At 33.8% G+C, this 19460-nt stretch overlaps 1 protein-coding gene across 1 annotated transcript; it reads left to right on the top strand.

Moving 5' to 3' along the window:
- Positions 1–3073: 3073 nt before the first annotated feature.
- LOC149538754 (protein LAZY 1-like) lies at positions 3074–5663 on the top strand. Its single transcript, XM_089800079.1, has 5 exons — positions 3074–3210; positions 3364–3424; positions 3615–4201; positions 4368–4635; positions 5358–5663. The coding sequence occupies exons 1-5, from the start codon at positions 3205–3207 to the stop codon at positions 5375–5377; spliced, it is 942 nt and encodes a 313-aa protein (XP_089656205.1). The 5' UTR covers positions 3074–3204; the 3' UTR covers positions 5378–5663.
- The last annotated feature ends 13797 nt before the right edge of the window (positions 5664–19460 follow it).

Raw genomic sequence — 19460 nt, 5'->3', positions numbered from 1 at the left:
AATGGTACGTCTAGATACATATGATGCAATAATTCATGATGGATGATTAGAGAAGAGTAGAGATTTTGTTGGTTGATTAAGTGGAGTTCAAAGGAACTATTTTTGCAACTAAGTTGCAGATCAATTAATTTTTATTATTGGATATGTTATCCTAAAAGTATTCTCTTTCACATTTATTCAAGAATTTAGATAGCAAGAATTTTGGTTCTTAGCATCCTTTGATAGGGATAGAGCCTTATAACAAGGGTTAAAGGTCTCTTAATGGGGATTTTTCCTTTAACATAGATTATTTACTAAATGAACTATATAATTTGACTCCTAAAAGGGTCACATCCTTTCACAAGGAACTTATATATCAGTACATTATCTTGTGGATACCATCCCCACCATTTTTCCCCTATGATCAAGAATTTCCCTAGTAAATAAATTATTATGCTATGGTATATGGTTTTTTGTTGTTGTGCATCATTATTTTATGTTTAGGATATCAAATTTATAAGTTTGGATTTAATTATGTTTGTTTAGAACTGATTCATCCCCCCCACCCTTAGTTGTGTTTGGACTAAGTTATTTCTTAACATTAACTTTACCAAAGACTTTTATATTCTTTAATTCTAGGAGCATGCCTTTCAAAAAAAAATTGCATGTTGAGTGCAAAATTTCATGGGATATTATGATTTTCTTTGTGATATTTTTCCCCATGAAAAAGTCACTCTATTCTTAGTATAGGTTTTATTAGTAGTTGTGTCAGTTAATTTTCTACGAATTTAGAAATTATTTTATAAATTGTATTATATAGAGATATTGGTCTATAATCTGAACTTTACATTGTATTTGTAATATGTATATCATTAAGTATAAAAGTTTTCATGATTGATTCTTCAACCATGAACCATATATATGTACCTACAAAATCCCAACACTCTTGAAAGATATTTGTATTGAAGCCATGCGGTCTTGGTAATTTGCCTGAGTGTAGTTTAAAGGTGTCTTTTCACTTCCTCTATTGTAATTGGTCCCACCAAAAATTAATTATCCTCTTCTATAACATTTTTTGGTATATGTTGGACAAAATAAATCTAGTCTCTAATCACATTCTGCATTATCTCCTAGTAGATTTTTATAGTGCCCACTTCTTCCTCTTAGATATCGTGAGGGTTTGTAAGAAGATTATTATTGCTCGGTTTAACTTCTACAATTTTGTCAAGACTTTGTTAGATTTTGAATGTGTTATGGAAAAATTTAGTATTTATAAAACTATCATAGTATCATTAAAAAAATCTTCAATACTAGATCTATCTATATAATATTTTATTATATGAGTAAGAAATCATGATCTAAAATGAACTACATTGATATAACGGTGTGAACTAAATTATGCACACAAAATCAATTGTGTTGTAGTAAATTAAGTCGGCAAGTCTTCTAATCTGAAAATAAGATCATCACGACTTTAGATATTTAAACTTGGAATAATGAACTAGTGGTTTACAAACTTTTAAGAATCTTAGTACATTACACTATATGTCCCAATGGACTTTTTCTTTCTATTTAGATGTTAAAAAGTTGTTAAAATGAATTAGGGTTTTCTCCTTTTATATAGCAACCTCAAGTACAAATTAGCATATTTTGTGCTTAAATTAAACACCAAAAACTAGTAAGAAAAGATTGGAATTCACCCTTTACATAATTCATGAGCCATTTTTATATTATGATCTTGATTCCAGGTAGAGAACAAGAGATTTGAAAGTTCTTAAGATGAAATGAATTTAAATTTAAAAAGATTCATGCAATGCATTAACTTTTATATAGAAATATATGTGATTTGGTTAATTATTTTATTAAAAAACTAATAAAATTAAAATAAATCTAAAAAATTAAATATTTAAATGATCATTTTTTATGAAGGAATTTTATTTAGCATTTATAAGTTTGTCCCATTCAATAAATGATCCTTTTTTGGTTGAGAGAAAAGACTAAAAGTGAAATTTGTATGATGCATGACTCCAACCTCATTCCTCGTATCATGTTTCTAGATTTTTTTTGTAATGGAGATTCGGATCTATGAATGAGGCTTCCTAGCAAGGCATAAAGTTTGCGAGAAAACTTGCTTAGCAAAGGCCACCACAAATAAATTTTACTACCCAATATGAGAGCACATGCCTTCTTCGACTAAGAGGCAAGAATTAAGACGTATTCATTCAATAAAATATGTCCAAGACACGATCATGGCCTCATCCTTTATGATGTCAAAGTCTTACACTTAGCAAAATTCAATCCTTGATAGACTCATTTGAAACTTTTCAACTTAACCAAAGGCCCATTAAAACTTATAAATATTGGAATGTTGATATAACATAATAAAATAACATACCATCACCTTCTGCAATTGAACTTCGATTTTTGATGAAACTATACATACATTAACTTTTTCTAATAGTTTCCAATAAAATTGGTTGCCCAGCCATTGAGGAGGTGCAAAGAGTGTGGAAAGAGGGCTTCTCTTATCCGTGCAAAGTTACCGTAATCAATAATTGCAATGTGAGAAGCATTGTTTATTTATTTATTAGAAACATATCCAATCAGTGGTTCTGTTGCGTGCGCGATGATTAAATGGCAAGAGACAAGAACGTCGCCAAGATTTAATAGATTTGATAGACAATAATAAATAATCCATTTACATAGGCCAAAACATGATTCCACTAATAATTCATTTAGCAAAGGGATCTGAGTGAGTGGAAGGAAGGAGGAGTATTTGGTGAGATGAAGGCCTGTCGGCTCGGAAACCCAAAAGAGATAAAGCAGGATGGAATCCACTGAATGGGTTTGCTTTAATCAAGGGAAAAACGCATAGCATAATCTCATCAAATCTCCGCATACTTACAAACAGATGGGTTTGGACCGACCCGGCTTTTAGTGATTGTAATCCAAACTATGATCACTTCATCTTCCCATCTTTTCCAGTTAGAGAATGAAAGACACAACAGGGAACAGCGTGGGTGTTGTCTCAAATGCAACTTGAGAATAATAAAATCTGGTACGTAAGACACGAGGATGCCTCTGTTCTAAAAGATTGATTTGACGACCCCCTCTACATACTTCTACTCGCCATCTCAAAATATTCAATTGTTTTCCCAGCAACTACTCCAACTGGGAGAAGCAGAGGGAGGCAAAGCCAAACAAACTTATTTCAGTCACTCAGCAATGAAGGTGCCTTTCACTTTCTCTTTCTCTTCTCCTCACTTCACTCTCTTAGCATTGAGTTTGTTCACATCATGCACCTATTTCCATTACCTTCACGTCTCTGTATTTGGTTCCATATGACAGCTAAGCTAATTAGAATAAAATTGGATTTGCTTGCAGATATTTGAGTGGGTACACCAGAAGTTTCGTAATGGCCAGGGCCTTAAGGACTCCTGCAAGGGTAAGTTATAAACACAATTCATCAGTCTATTATATACTTACTTTTGTATGCATTTCTTTATTATGTGAAGAGCAAATCTATTTTCTTGCACTCTTTCATCATTCTGATGATAAATCACAAAATATGATGCATAATATTATGTCGTGCATTAGTCTTGAATGTTTTGTTTGAATACCTGAATTGCATGCAGGGCATGGGGCATGGGAAGAGGATTTGAAAAGGCATGGGAGGGGTGAAAAAGGGTATGCAAAGGAAGAGGAAAAGGAAGAAGAAGAGGAAGAGGTGAAAAATGATTTAACGGGGCTGTTGGCTATTGGTACCCTTGGCCTACAAACACTCCCTCAGAAAGAATTGATGGAAGAGGAGGAATTTAAAGAAGAGAATGAAGAAGATGAAGAAGCGAGAGTAGAAGAGTTGTACAAGCAGCTAGAGGAGGCTTTGGGGCTCCCGAGCAGCGACTGCTCAAGCCCCATGCAAGAGAAACACAACGTGTATCCACTGCAAGAGTTCTTGCACTCCCCCCTTGCTGATCGCAACCCCACCAAAGCGAGAAATGTGAAGGAATCGAGGACCTCCTTGGGAGATCTCTTCTCCAAGTCCACCACGCAGAAATCGAGCCCCCCGCCAACAAAAGCTCCCCTTCCCACCCAACTCCCAAACATTTCTCCCAAACGGGGTGGGCACCTGGGTCTTGTGAAAAAGCTTCTTGGCCGGCGAGAGACGGAGAAAAACTCGAGTCAAGCTGTCGACCCCGCCGGCCGTCACAAACTAGTTAAAGTGAGCACCCTGCAATTGGTTTCCTTTTTCAGGTTTTTGAGTTTCATCATGATAATATATGATAATATATGTAGTTGATTTTTTTTTAAGTTAATTTTTTTCTTAGTGTGTGATGTTTAAGAGTGATCATATAGAATTTTACTAATATAGTTGACTTTTTGAGTAGGCTATTGGACAATTTGGGAAGAAGATTCACCCGGAGGAGATGGCTGCATCATGCGTGAATGCGGCGAGGTCAAGGATAAGCAGGTCTAAAGACAAGAGAAGCTTTTTCCGCCTTTCAAGCTGCATCCTTCCCTGTCATGGTGATGAGGATGAAGATGAGGATAAGCACTGCAGAGACATGGTGGCCATACATACCCACTCCCACTGCCCTCTCAGCGCTAATAAGCAACCATGCAGCCACGGACACTGGATAAAGACAGATACTGAATGTCAGTCTCTCTCTCTCCCTCTCCCTCCTTTTTAAAGGTCAAACATTACAAATATTCTAGTTTGGTGATGATTTATGAGGCATTAAATTCAGTTCAAATATTGTTATATTTGTTTTTATTTTGCTTGTGTATATTTTTAATTGATGTTTCAAAGTCTATTCTATTATTCAAATGAACTATAGTGTGATATAAGAGTGGAAGAATGGAGGAGTTATAACTATTTTGTTATCTCAGTTTATTATTATTTTTCTACTCTCTTCTATATCTATAATTCTTTTTTTTTTAACGGTAGATAAATGTCAGTCACCCTCTTGTTCAAATCACATTCTCTCTTTTCACCAATCAACAGTACAATAGAGTTTGAGTAAGAGAAGAGAAATAATGATTTCCATAACTACTTAACTATCTTGGTATGCTGCCATTCTTCCACTGTAGTTCATTTGGTGAATATAACTTATCTTATAATAAATAATAGACTTTGATCTTTTACAAAATCAAAATTCAAAAATAAAATAGAAGGTATTGGACTGCATAATTGTTGCAATATTAGAAAAGAATAATTTCATGAATCAATCTATCTGAATCCATATTTCTTGAATTAATCTGAATAAATAATTGTACTGAGATAACCTATAATATTCTCTTTTTCGAATTCTCTTATATGAGATCTTCTATAATATATCCTTCTTCTGATTGTGTTAAAGGAATTCTTCTTCTTGCAGATGTGGTTCTGGAATTGTAGTAACAATTCAGTGGAGCAAATATCCAAGTAATATGAGAGATAGGAAGAAGATAATCCATAAGAACCAAAGTGCAGTTTATACGGTAATCTATTACAATATGTATTACAATTATTAGGTTATAACGCTGTATCAAATTATACTGATACGTAGCTCCGTCATGATCTGGCTAGCGCATTTGAAACAATGTGTATTTATTATGTCATCCCCCTTTACAAACAGTTACCTACTCATAGTTATATCCCAACATTACTTTACCCCATTTTATAAAACTAGGCATGTTTGCAATGTGTTGTCTTACTTTTTCTTTGTCTCTAATTTCAAATCAGATACAGTTTGTATTAGGATTTTAGACTTCATTATTGCCTGTATTGCCTATGTAATGTTGAAAATTATATACTCCTGTTATTCGTTCTTTCTAATAATGTAGATAACTCTATAACATATATATGATTGTGTGAAATTTGGTTTACGGCATTATTCCGTGTCATTATTTATTTGTAGATATTAGTTTTAGATCTTGATTTTCTATTCCTCATTTTAAATTATATTGTATGTGCAAAGTTAATTTATGATGTTTTTATAATAATTAAATTTTCAAATTTTATTATTCAAATATATATATTATTAATATTTTTATTTGATTATAGTAAGTTAATTTAGTTCCAGTTTGTTTTAATTTCATATTATATTGTATTTAAGAATATTTATTTGTTTATGCAAAATTGGGATAAGACATGAAAAAAAGAAATAAAGGAATTATCAAAGTGCACTCATAACAATATTGTAATAGCATTATCAAAATATATATTGATATGTGTTATTATAGGTATGTTGCATGACTTCTTTGTTCTCTTTCATTATTGTATCAAAATTATTAACTCACTCATTAGAAGGGCTTGATAGAGAAGGAAAACTCATGTAATAGCTCTTAAACAATATATATAAACTTCACCCTCAAATTCAAAGCATAGACACCAAAATGAGTAAGTTTCAACTAATAAATTAGATTACTTATTTTTTCACAAATACAAGTTCAATGTTGGTTACTAATGCACTTCTACAAGAATATATCTTAGTCATAACAGAGTGCAACGAGATGTATATTAGAGGTAATAAGATATTAACAAAATAATTGATGTTTACACAAAAATAAGTATGATTGAACTAATAAATTCTAAAATATCTATTTGACACTCAATATTCTCGTCTTCCTTTCTTTTCTTAGTTTATTCCTTTCCTAGTTGTTATTTTTAGATTATTATGTGTGAATGTTTATTATCAATAATTTGGATCAAGCTATGTAATCTATCATAGTGAACACAAAAATAAATAATTGTATAAAAATGTTGATCATAGTCATGATAGATTAGAAATCATGATACAAAATATTAATGATAAAAAGTCACATAATAGAACCCAATAACAACAACTAAATCCCCATCTAGGAAACCTCCAAAATAGGAATCAACTAAGAAAAGAAGGTACGAGTGGGACTCAATCTGTTCCTTAGAAGAGAGAATAAAATAATTGAAAAGAAATGCATGTTATGATAAACTAGATTATTTATTTTTATTACTAATTGCATTTGAAAAGCTAAGTGAGAGATTATTATCACTTGATAAAGCCTAAAATGTTAAGTTCAATATCTTAATTTATACTTTAGTGTTATCCAAAGAAAAGAAAATTATCATTTTTTATTCAATTTAAATAGTTTTAAAATACATACTCATTGTACAAGAAAAAAGATAACTTAACAATTTAGGTTTAATATCCTAATTTATTTTAGATTAACAAGATTATTTGATTCATATACTCATGAAATTTATGACATGATTTGAAATTAGAAGGTTTTAAATAAACCTTTAATTCTTCAAAAAAAAAAAATGTGGATGAGCCATTATAATATTTTATTAATAAAATTGATTCAAAAGCTCAACAAGTAAAGAATTAGGAAGAAAACCCGAAATCATCACTCAATACAAAAAAATCAATTCATCGAATATTACATGCTATAGTTCGTAGATGCCAAAAAGAAGCCAATTTACATTATGATGTATATACTACTTCCAAACATATAACTAAGACCCAAAGTACAAAAATCAAAACTTTAAACTTTCATTCTACCATTTTGGCATAGTCCTGAACATCGTCATCCACAACTAGAATGCAACCAATAGTGATGACAGCCTGAGTGTGCGAGTCCTGCCCTGAACCTGTGGCCGAGCTCCCACCAAAAGCACCCAGTGAAGGCATAGCCGAGTCCCAACCACCACATAGATCAAATAAATATTTTGGAGACTGACCTAACTTCGGTTGTACTTTGCACTGAGAATGTTTCTAAAACCCAAAATCCCCATACCCACATTCTAGATGATGTTGATGATCATGCTAGACATTCCACACTGCATTAGCTAGCCTAGCTAAAGGCAATTGGTGCAAACATTGGCTAGATGGGACATTTGAAAACCTTAACAAATCCAAAATGGCATTACCTCTTTTGCTAACTTGATCTTCCCACTGAAAACCAAGAGAGTCATGACCTGTAATGTAGACGTCATATGTGAAGGGCTTTGTTTTTCGATGGCTCTTTGAAGTGCCTCATACGTAACCAGAACTTCATATTTTTGCAATAGTTGGGAAAGTTTTACCTCCCACTAAAGCTTGCCCTACCCATGAGTCATAATGTTGCATGGTGATTTTAAGCTTATTATCAGCAAAGAAATAATGTCTAATGACCTTGGTGGCTAATGATAGTAGGAGTTGGGGTGATTGTATGATATACATAGCATTGGAAAGAAATTTTGACACCATGTTTGAGGGATATAGGAAATGTTTCAAAGATAGGCAGAGAATTTCCTCCCCAATTACCTACTTTATCATCTGATAGATGGAGGGAGAATGAATAACAAACATCAATTATGGGGTTGCATCATCTACTTGCACTTGTAGCACATTTTCTTTGGGGCTTAGTGGAATCCATATGCGATAATTTTTTGGCAAGATCGACCTATGCAACCTGTGGAAAGTCTTGCACATAACACAAACATCCACTAAAGTCGCCATTTTCATAGAGTGTTACCAAACTGAAACCAGTAGATTATTTTATAAGCGAGAAATGTACTTGGGCATTGAAGCAATATTGTATTTTGATATGCAAGATCATTGCCATTAATTGCAAGTAATGAAGTGGCACAAAATGGGCAATTTGGCATAGAAGAAGTGGGAGATGTCATTTGAAAACTTTGTAATGACTATCCTCTAAACTCTGCATGGTGTACATATAATATTGTGCATCAGAGTTGCCACAGATTGTACAAGAATATAACATGGGTAAAAAGGACCCAAAGTTGAATGTGCTTGACATTTCTAATCATTACCTCATCATGTGTGAGCTAATGGATTTCATGACAATAGGCCTCCATATCTGCCACAATCAAGTTTTTAAGATCATCATCTTGTTCAATCATATTCATCAGATGTAGAGAAGATATGACTAATCCATCACACCCAAATTTGAAACAAAGTCTACAATTTTATTTCCTTCTCAAAGCATGTGTGAAATGCACACCTCTTGAAATGAATCTAGGAGTCGTCAAAACTTATTTAGAATGTATTTAAGATGCCAAGAGTGTGTCTGCCTATTGATGCAAGTGTTAATGATGACCGAGGAGTCTCCTTCAATATGCAAATGACAATGATTCTCATGTTTAGCTAGAATTAGTCCTGCGAAGAGAGCCTATGCTTCAGCAATTTTATTAGTGTCAACAAGAAGAGGGGAGGTAGTGAGAGAAATTACATTGTCCTGGTAGTTACGAATACATGCCCCTAGTCTTGATATTTCTAGATTGCTTCTTGAGGCTCCATCAAAATTGAGCTTCATAAAACCCTCTATAGGTGGATTCCAGTGGACATCAAACCAATCTACTAATGTTGGGGTAGACTTACTTGTGCCCCACGCAGATGAGATACATAATTTTTTACATTCCTAGATCATCCTACTAGCCCATGGAATGACAATATGGTTAAATTTGCATCTGCTTAAGCTCACATTAGTCACTTCTGAAATTGATCTTTCAATGCCTTCTAAGACCCTATCCATAGGAGAAGATTGTTTCCTAAATGTGTTTATTTCTTTCCCACTAGATGGCCCATGTGACTAGAGCTGGGATATATTTTCATAAGTTATCAAATAGAGAGTTCAAGTAAAGAACTGACCATGCTTGAAAAGGGTCTCATAAATTATCTTGAAGCGAAGTACTGTAATTCAATTTTTTAGGACAAATGTCCAGCACTGATGAGAAAAAGGGCAAGTCATGAGAAGATGATCCATCAATTCCTAGCATGCATTACAAAATAGACAATTGAATGCTGGGGTAATATGCAGTCTAACCAATCTCACTTGTCAATATTTTATGTTTAATTGTGAGCCATGCAAAGAAACCTACATTTGGTAAAATAACATGGTTCTAACAAAATGAAAATGCTCTAGATGGAACTCTATTTGATCCTATTTGCTGTAAAATTTGTAACCCTCTTTAATTGAATATTACTATCTTTAGCTAGGGCCCATAATAATTTGTCTTCACTTGAGAAAAAGACATGTTTATGTTGGCAATATCTAACAACTAAATAGTTGGCTCAAGAATTCATTCTTTGTTTGCCTCTATATATAGTTGATAGTCTCGATCCATTGTTGGTAGACTAAGGACGAACACTCATGGCCACCAGGGTGACCGATAGCATTTACGCCATTGCGGGCTTAAACATCTATATGCTCAGATCTATATAGAGGAGATAGTTGGGGCAACTAGATCTATATGACAGGGTGACCAATCAATCAAATAAGGTGAGATATGTGGTTGTCATTTATGGAAACATTTGTTTTGTAGTTTAGTCATGATTATTTGTGAAGGAAAAATTTCTAAGTATTAGATAGTGTTACAGCAACATGACAAGATTTGTTGATAGTAGAATATTCTCTTGTGCAATTAACCCTAGATGCATGACATCATCCTAATGATGCATACTAGTGTGCATGTCTATATGATCAACTGAGTTCAAGTTATGGAAGAAATATTGATGTAGTTATCTCATAGTGCAGAATAGAGCATGACAGCAAATTGACTTGTATGACTTGCAGAATTGTTTTGATTACTAAATCTTGTTTAGCTGACTCTAATGATGATATGTGAGCCAACTAAGGAAGAATTTATTAATATATTTGATATAAGTAAAGAACTTCAAATGCAAAGTTAAATAGAAGTGATAGTGGGAATGCAATATTATGATATGTGATGTGAAGCAATGTTATGTGAGATATGATGCAAGTTGATATGTGCGCAGTCACTCCTATATGAAGAACTTATTGTATAGTTCCATGTTAGGGTAGTGGGCTCTTCTTGCACACATTTGTATATGATCTACCAACTCCTAACAGGGTTGAGGCTTCTAACAAGGCCTAGTCTCCTAACAGGGACTTGAGACACTATACATTCTTCATAGACTCCTAACAAGGTCAATATCTTTAATCGGATTCTTTTATATAGTGAATCATCTAGTGGGTTTCATCCCCACTGGGGTTTTCCCTTGGCTAGGATTTCCCTAGTTAACAAATATGGTGTTATGAGCTCTCTCTATGTATGGTTGTTTCTATTGTTCAGCATAGTTGGTTTATTTTCTTATGAATATGACAAAGTAATTAACAATATTCTAATTATGGGCAAAAATATTGAAAATACTAATCCCCCCCCCCCCCTCTCAGTATTATCTATTTCTGACAATTGGTATTAGAGCCTACTTATTTAATAGCTTGAATAAGACTGCTATGGATATGGAACAATTGAAGAAGATTCTTGAAGAAGCTCTTGAACAAATTGACCTCCTTATTGATGAATGAGATGGCCTAAAAGATAGATATAAAGATGCAAAAGCTTACATTGGTGAACTAAAAGACAAGATAGGTGACCTGAAGGAAAAAGGTGTTAGATTAGGTGAAAAACTAATCTCCCAAGAACACCTGCATGCATAACCCTATCACATGGATGAAGCAAAGAACAGAAGCAAGAAAAAATTATGGAGGCCAAAAAGCCAGAGACATCTTATGGACATGCAAAGAGCAATCTCTATTATGATCCAATAAGTGAATGAAAAAATACAAAGAAGTGAATGCTTATAAAAGGAATCACAAAACCCTAACTAGGTTTGCGTATTATAATTAATATAAAATATTAATTATATGCACTTAAAAGAAAGCTTAAGAACTAGAGTAATAAACTACTTAATTAATTAAATCAAGATGATCTAATTAATAAGTGAAAAAAAATAATTACTCTAACACCCCCCCTTAAGCGAAGCTCAGGAGGAAGCTAACCTAGCAAAGCTATGAAAGTAGAAAAAAATGGGTCCTGGCAACAAGGCCTGATCAAGTACCCAATACAAGGAAAAGAACTAGATGAAGGAAACAAAGCCTCCAATCTAGGAAAATGTCCCAAAGAAAGGAACAAGAAAGAGCATGAAGCATCTCTGAAGCATGAAGTTGCAAACACTGTCAGAAGAAACTGCTGGAACCCCCACTAAAATAGTGCATGACCAGGTAGAGAAGACAAAGTCTGAAGAGTTGATCAATCAAAGAGGTGACCTCCAAAAGTAGGAATGAATGAGTGTCTATATAGTAGATGAACCATCTCACCGAAATGCATAGGTGCCTAGCCACTACATCCGCCTAGTACATAGGAACAAAAATTAAATATGTAGATCACTCAACCGAACCAAGGAAGCAATAGAGCCAACAGGTGAACCCCCCCATAATGTTGAACAAGGAGAGGGGTGATAGGAACACTAAAATGCAATGCCAAAAACATCTGCAAGAAGAAGAATGAAGAACACCCACAGTGCAATAGAAGTACAAGCACATGATAAAGGGTGGACTACATGAGCTAATGTCATAGAAGGAATGCTTACTTGACAAAGGTGGATGAGCACAAAATGGAAAAACATCATGACCCCCCATGGCACTTTATAATTGAGTGTGAGTACAAACAAACACAAGGTGTACAAGACCCCAGATATGCAAAAGCAGGCACTTTATCTCAGTGCATTTACAAAAAAAAGAATGCAATAGAAGAGAAGCATACAATGCTCAGAAGACAGAAAGAAGAGTGAGCCAAAAGAACAGAAGAAGAGATCCTAGGACCTGTAGAATCCAAGTAATCCGCCAGAGTGTGAAAGTGCAAAACTCAAAGAAGAAACAACCTGGAGCAAAATCTGGATAAAAGACCTCTGCAACTAAATAACTCATAGAACCAGCTTTCCAACGATATCTGGCAAGCCCAAAAAAAAGACCGGATGAGCGAGATATGGCTCCCAGAAGGCAAAATAGAAAATCCAGCTTTGACTGCCAAAATAGGCAACCAAACTATAGCAAAAACCAAAAACACTTATACCATCATCTCCATCTTGGAACCATCTTTCCAGTGCATTTTTTGGATCGAAAAAATACGTCTATATGCTCAAGTTATGGAGAAAAAACCAACAGGGCCTCTGGAATGCATGAAAAAAAAAAATTTAATAAAAAAATAATTTAAAAAAAAAAAAAAATAGTGCCACCCCTACACCACCGGTGGAGTGGTGGCCGGGGTGGCAGGGGGTGGACGGCCATCACAGGACGGAGCTACGACGGGGCCGCAGCAGGAGCCGGCAGCAGAGCCACTGCAGGCCATTGGGCAGTAATTGCTAGCGATGATTGCAGCGATGACCGCGACAGTAACCGTTTAGCAGTTTCACTGCAGTTAGTAAACCGTCGGAGGTTCAAAACTGCGCAAATTTTTTTTTTGCAATTTTTTTTCAAATTTTCTACCTCGTAATGCATGCAGGAGGTCATACGGGCTTGTTGGACAAAAAAAATTTGCCTTCCAGATCAACGTTGTCCAAAATGGACAAATTTTATATGGATTCTGGGGTTTTTGGGCGCTTTGAATGCAACGGTGATGTCTGTTTGAGCCCAAAGTGACTAGAAACAAAGGTCCCCCCTAAATCCAAATAAAAAGCTTTTAAAACCCTTGAAAATATTCCTACTTCTAAAACACTTCAACAAAACATGAACAGTGAGCAGCAAGATGGCTCTGATACCATGTTAGCTTAGGTGAAAAACTAATCTCCCAAGAAAACCTGCATGCATAACCCTGTCACATGGATGAAGCAAAGAATAGAAGCAAGAAAAAATTATGGAGGCCAAAAAGCTAGAGACATCTTATTGACATGCAAAGAGCAATCTCTATTATGATCCAATAAGTGAATGAAAAAATACAAAGAAGTGAATCCTTATAAAAGGAATCATGAAACCCTAACTAGGTTTGCACATTATAATTAATATAAAATATTAATTATATGCACCTAAAAGCAAGCTTAAGAACTAGAGTAATAAACCACTTAATTAATTAAATCAAGATGATCTAATTAATAAGTGAAACAAAATAATTACTCTAACAAAAGGACCTAGTGATGATGATATTGAAGATCTAAAGAAAGAAAATAAGATCTTGAAACATGAGTTAAAAATAGTTGAACTCAAGCTAAGTCTTAAAAAAAATGGAGGAAAGAATGATTCTAAAATAAAAGCTAAAAATGAAGATCTAAGATCCTAGTTAAGAAAGGTAACATCTGAATTGCAATCTATCAAGTTAGATCATGTAGAATTAGAAAAATACAACACTATTGTGAAAGGTGAGTTGGTGCAAACCAAATAGTAACTTGAAAAATTATATACCAGCAGTGAAAATATTGAAGAACAAATATCTATATAGAGATCTAGTTATGACAAGACTGGACTTGGATTCTTCCTTGGACAATCCACCAAGAAATCTATTGAGAGAAAAGAACTTGATACACCTGAAGTCAAAAAGGATCTAAGCATAAGCAAAATAGATGATACATCTAAGGACAAGGAGAATGTTGTTCACTCTGAAGAATTTGATCAAGATAAGGATAATAGAAGAAAGGAACCTCATGCCTGGTGTAATGAACTTGAACATACTGGAGATGATTGCAAAGGTAAGTCTTTAAAACTATTTCAAATTTTTATTATCATAATTGTGATGGATATGGACATTATGCAGTAGATTGTAAGAAACCTAAATTTGATAGTGATAATGCAAATAGTGGAATGTCTAGGAACACTAACCATTCAAGCAATAGAAGAAGATCTCATAGCAATGAAAGTGGAGAAAGAAGACAAATTGTTTGTTATAGATGCAACAATCTTGGACACATAGCAAGGAATTATAGAGCACCTGACAACCAGAATAATGAACAAAGAAGGAATGTACCAGTATGCCAATTATGTGATAACTTTTGACACATAGAAAAGTTTTGAAGAATGGATAGAAGAAACCTTAACAGGAATCAGAATCACAGAAGGAACAACAGAAGAAATGATGATAATCTAAAGGACGGAATGAAGGAGCTAACAAAATAATTTAAGGAAATATTTGTAAAAGCAAGAGAAGGTGGAAGTTCTCACACAGTTCAGCAAAGAAGCTCATCCTAATGTACTTGACAAGACAATAAAGTCACTTATTGTCTGTGACCCATCTTACTTGCATTAAGCACTCTTAGTAAAATAGTGTGTCAGTTAATCATAACTAATGTTAGAAAGCATATCACAAGTTACACAGTTAACAGTTTATACTAGACATTAAGAGAAGTCTACAGTTAAGTGTACATTGCTTAATATGATTAGGATAAGGATATATAAGAAGAATAACCTCTTTGTTATACAAAGACAATATTTGGACTAGTGGCAGATATGCATTTAATGCAAAGTACAGATTGCAAAAAATTTATAGGACACAAATTGAGTTATGAACATCATTTGCTTATGTGAAATCTTAAGTGTGAGATTGAAGAAAGACTTGAAGTGTTAAAGAAGTTTGGAGATACGTGAAATCGCTGAAAACCCTAAAATGTAAAATTAAGGTTCTTTTTAAATTTGTTGAGTATATTTTTCAGAAATGGCAAGACAAGAAGTGTTTAATGTAAGAAATAGTCCTAGATATAATTTTAAGAAACACCCATTTGTTTCTCTACTTGATGACCCCATTGGAGCATTTTTGCAAGTACCAAAAAATGTACTTTATGTCAAAGATATAAGAGGTTATATTCACTATAAAATTGAAAGAATAGGAGATATAGAGATTCATAAGGAATTGGAGAAAATGTGCAACAATGATTTGTCACTAAAACCAAAACATGCATACCTAGAACAACTTAACCTAGTTAAGTACATGTTCTATACGAACTTTGATAATCATGAATGGACAAGAATAATTCTGAGTAGATTTCATGATGACCTTCTATGGTTGGGAGATTCTATCATATGTATTGATAATGACCTAATTCACAAGGTCACAGGTTTAAACAATGAAGGATGCAATCCAGTGAACATAAAGAATATGCACAAGTTAGTTGAAACAAATCTCAACACATATTTTGATGGCAAAAACATGAAGGTCAACACCAGTCAAGATGATGGAGTGAGACTCATTAGTAAAATTTTGGGATATAAGTTCAACCGTGGATCTAGGATAGATTCAATTTTTGTTGGATTTCTTCATGCAGCTTATATGGCAGTAAAGTGTGAAGAGGTTAATCTATATGAAATTATCCAAACATAGTTGTTCGATAACATATCAAGAATCAAGAAGTCTAGGAGCATAGTCTTTAGGTTTAAATCCCTACTGACACATATATACTTCTACGCAACAAAGAAGTTTCTTGGTATCACAAATTGAGATGGAAGTGAGTGTGTAATGCAGTCTATCACTCATGCATACAAAACCAAACTAGAAACAGTCAGAGACAATGATATTGATAGAATGATGAAATCTTTCGAAGTTGAAATGAAGCAAAGGTATAGGATACCTCCTGTGCTAGTGGAAAAATATAAGGATGAACTATGCTTCATGGTAGAAATAGATTTCACATGTATGGAGGTAGTATTTCCTTGAGTTAATTTCATTGAACCAATGGGTTACAAAATGAGTGAGGAACTGATTGAAGGATATGTGTAGATTATCCTACACTCACAAGTTGATTCTAAATGTCCTAGATGGGGGACATATACTGAGAAGATGAGAGAAGTTAAAACAAGTTAGATAATCAAGGTCTCTAAGAAGAGGGTAGAAAAAGTGATTGATTCTATCTTGAAGGAATCAGGAATGTCAAGAAAGGAATTTGAAGAGGTGAAAGGGATAGCTATGGAAATGAAGGCTAGTGGTCAATTTGAACTATTGATCCCTACACCTATTGTAATGGTCGGACCTATTGAAGAGGTCACAATTTCCCAGACAAGTGCACAAGCACCTACAATGCCATATGTAGCAGTTGTGCAGTAGTAACCTTTAAGGAACCCAAAGAAAACAAAGGAAATGTCAACACCTAGGAAATCCACAAGGCTTGAGAAAACCTCTCCTAAGAAGACAGTCAAGTGCAAACTAAAAGTGGACCATGCAAGAAGAGAAGAACCTTGCAAATTAGTTCTTCTAAATCTAAAGAAGAAACTAGTGATAGACCAATAGAGCCAACAGATCAAGAAGCAAAGACTTTATCAAGAAGAAAAACATGGAAACCCAAGTAGAAAATCTTCACACACAAATTATTAATGATAATAATTTTGTACAATTGAATAAGTACTATGAATTCTATAATAATATGGATAGAAGATAGCTAGAGAATGTTGTAGTTAGAAATATGATCCTAAAAGATAAAAGCTTTGATAGCATAAGAGGTCAAATGCTGAAGACTTGTACAACAGACTTTTAAATAGAAAAAGTAGATTTATTGAGGAAGATAAGCAAAGATGGATAAATATCATGAACAAGCTATCTATTGTAAATAATGAGGAAGAAATTGTTGGATACTGTTGATTAATTATGTGTTGTCTTTGATGTTACACAAATGTCATATCAGTTAATAGTCAGTGCATGCCAAGCTCACTTGGTTAGTGAAGATAGTTTTCCTAGTCTACCGAGCATTTTTGAGTCTACTGTGTATAGAAGGAAATATCTACCAAGCTCACTCAGGCATCGAAGGAAGTTATGTAGAAAAGAGTGTTAACTAAGCTCACTCAATTAACGAAGGGAAAGTTGAGTAGAGTTAGTACTAACTGAGTTCACTCGATTACCAAAGGGATTTTGTAAGTTCATAGTGTTAACTGAGCTTCTATTGGTTAACATGGGAAATCACTTTAGAATCACTTTCTACTGAGCTAGGTTAGCTACCAAAGGATTTTCTTATTTTGGCATGTAAAGCCAACTGAGGTGATAAATATTGGTTATTCTAATTTGTATTTGAGCCAACTTGACAATCTGGAAGGTATAAGTAAAAGGTCAAATTGTGATTTCAAAGTGTGTGATTATGAAAGAATTGAAAGAGAAAAAGAGAAAGGAAGCGAACTTGAAGGATAAGTAGATATTCTTGTGGAGCAAAAAAGTATTATTCTATCAGGAAGAATCAAGTATAAAGGCAAAATAGAGATCTATAATCAGCAATTTAGTTGCATCACAATCAGGTCATTTCATTGTTACTCTCTAACCATTGTAGCAGTGAACTGAAATCTCTTAACATAATTGGTTTAACAGCCATTTGTAAATCCTCTAACAAGGTGGAAATTCTTTTGAATTGTTTCAAGACCTCTTACAAGGCCACTCCTAAAAAGGTGATTAAATCCTTTAACAGGATCACACCTAACAGTGTGTTTTGTAACCTTTAATAGGGTTGGCTCCTAATAGGGCTCACTTAAGAAGAGTGAAAAATAGTAACTAGTTGCATTTGGTGGTTTTTTCCAAATTAAGTTTTCACGTCAAATCCTAGTGTCATTGGTGTTCAAATTATTTCTTTTATGCTTACAAGTAAATTATTGATAACATCTTAAGATCTGCAAAAGTAATACACACTCTACATTTACTGAGTTATAGCAATTTTTGTATGCTTACTAAGTATTAGTAGTAATCATTTTTATCAATCCAAATTTTATTTGACATCCAAGGGATCTAGGATTTATTTTAGTAGTAACTAATTCACCCCTCCCCTCTCAATTACTCCTCTTATATTTCCAACAATTGGTATCAGAGCTTTTGGTGCTTGCAGAGAAGGTTTCAAGGACCTAAGCTAAAGATCAGGATGTCTTACAAAAGAGAGATTCCAAAGCTTAATAGAGACAACTTTACAGCATAGAAAGGACTTATGAGGCTTCATCTAGCTACCATCAGTTATTCAAGATGCAAATATCTTGATGAAGAATACAAAACTCCCACTAGAACATTATCAATTGAAGATATTTCTAAGAAAAAGAATCATAACATCATGATGATTGATTTTGCATCTACTCTTAGTTATGTTGAATTTGATGAGGTCAAAGACTGTAAAACTACTTTTGATATGTGGAAAAAATTGAAAGAAATTTGTGGAGGAGATGACAATGTAAGAAGAGCCAAAACAAAATGCCTTAGAGGAAAATTTGATCAAATGAGAATGAGAGAAGATGAAAATGTTGCAAAATATGTAGAAAGAATTAAGGCCAGTGTTAGTGCAATAAAAGCATCTAGAGGAGAAATTAAAGAGGAAACTATTGTAAGTACGATACTCAAAACTTTTCTTCTCATCTATGCAATCAGAGTGTTTTTTATTCAAGAAAAGAGATATGATCCAAATAACAATATAGGCTTGGTGCCCTAATAGGAAGATTGACAGCTTTTGAACTGGACAACTTTGACAACTATGTTCATGCTTCCAAGAATATTGATTCTGCATTTGAAGCTAAACTCTCACTCAAAGAAAAAGGCAAGAAAATATAAGATAATCAATCAGAAAGTGAGAAAGAAATAAAAGAAATTTCTAATAGTGATCTTAAAAATTTTGAAGCTCTACTTGCAAAGAAATATTCTAGGAGCAAAGGAAAGTACAAAGGTAAAATTTCCTTAATCTATTTTTCTTGTGAAGAAATTGGTCATATTGCTACTAGGTGTCCAAAAAAAGAAGGCAAGGAAGAGAAAAAAAAGTCACAAGTACAGAGGTAAGAAGGAATTC

Source organism: Cupressus sempervirens, chromosome 9 (assembly GCF_028749045.1).
Source record: "Cupressus sempervirens isolate cs-2001-9-10 chromosome 9, ASM2874904v1, whole genome shotgun sequence".
NCBI lineage: Eukaryota > Viridiplantae > Streptophyta > Pinopsida > Cupressales > Cupressaceae > Cupressus > Cupressus sempervirens.
This window is presented reverse-complemented; position numbering and strand designations above follow the sequence as displayed.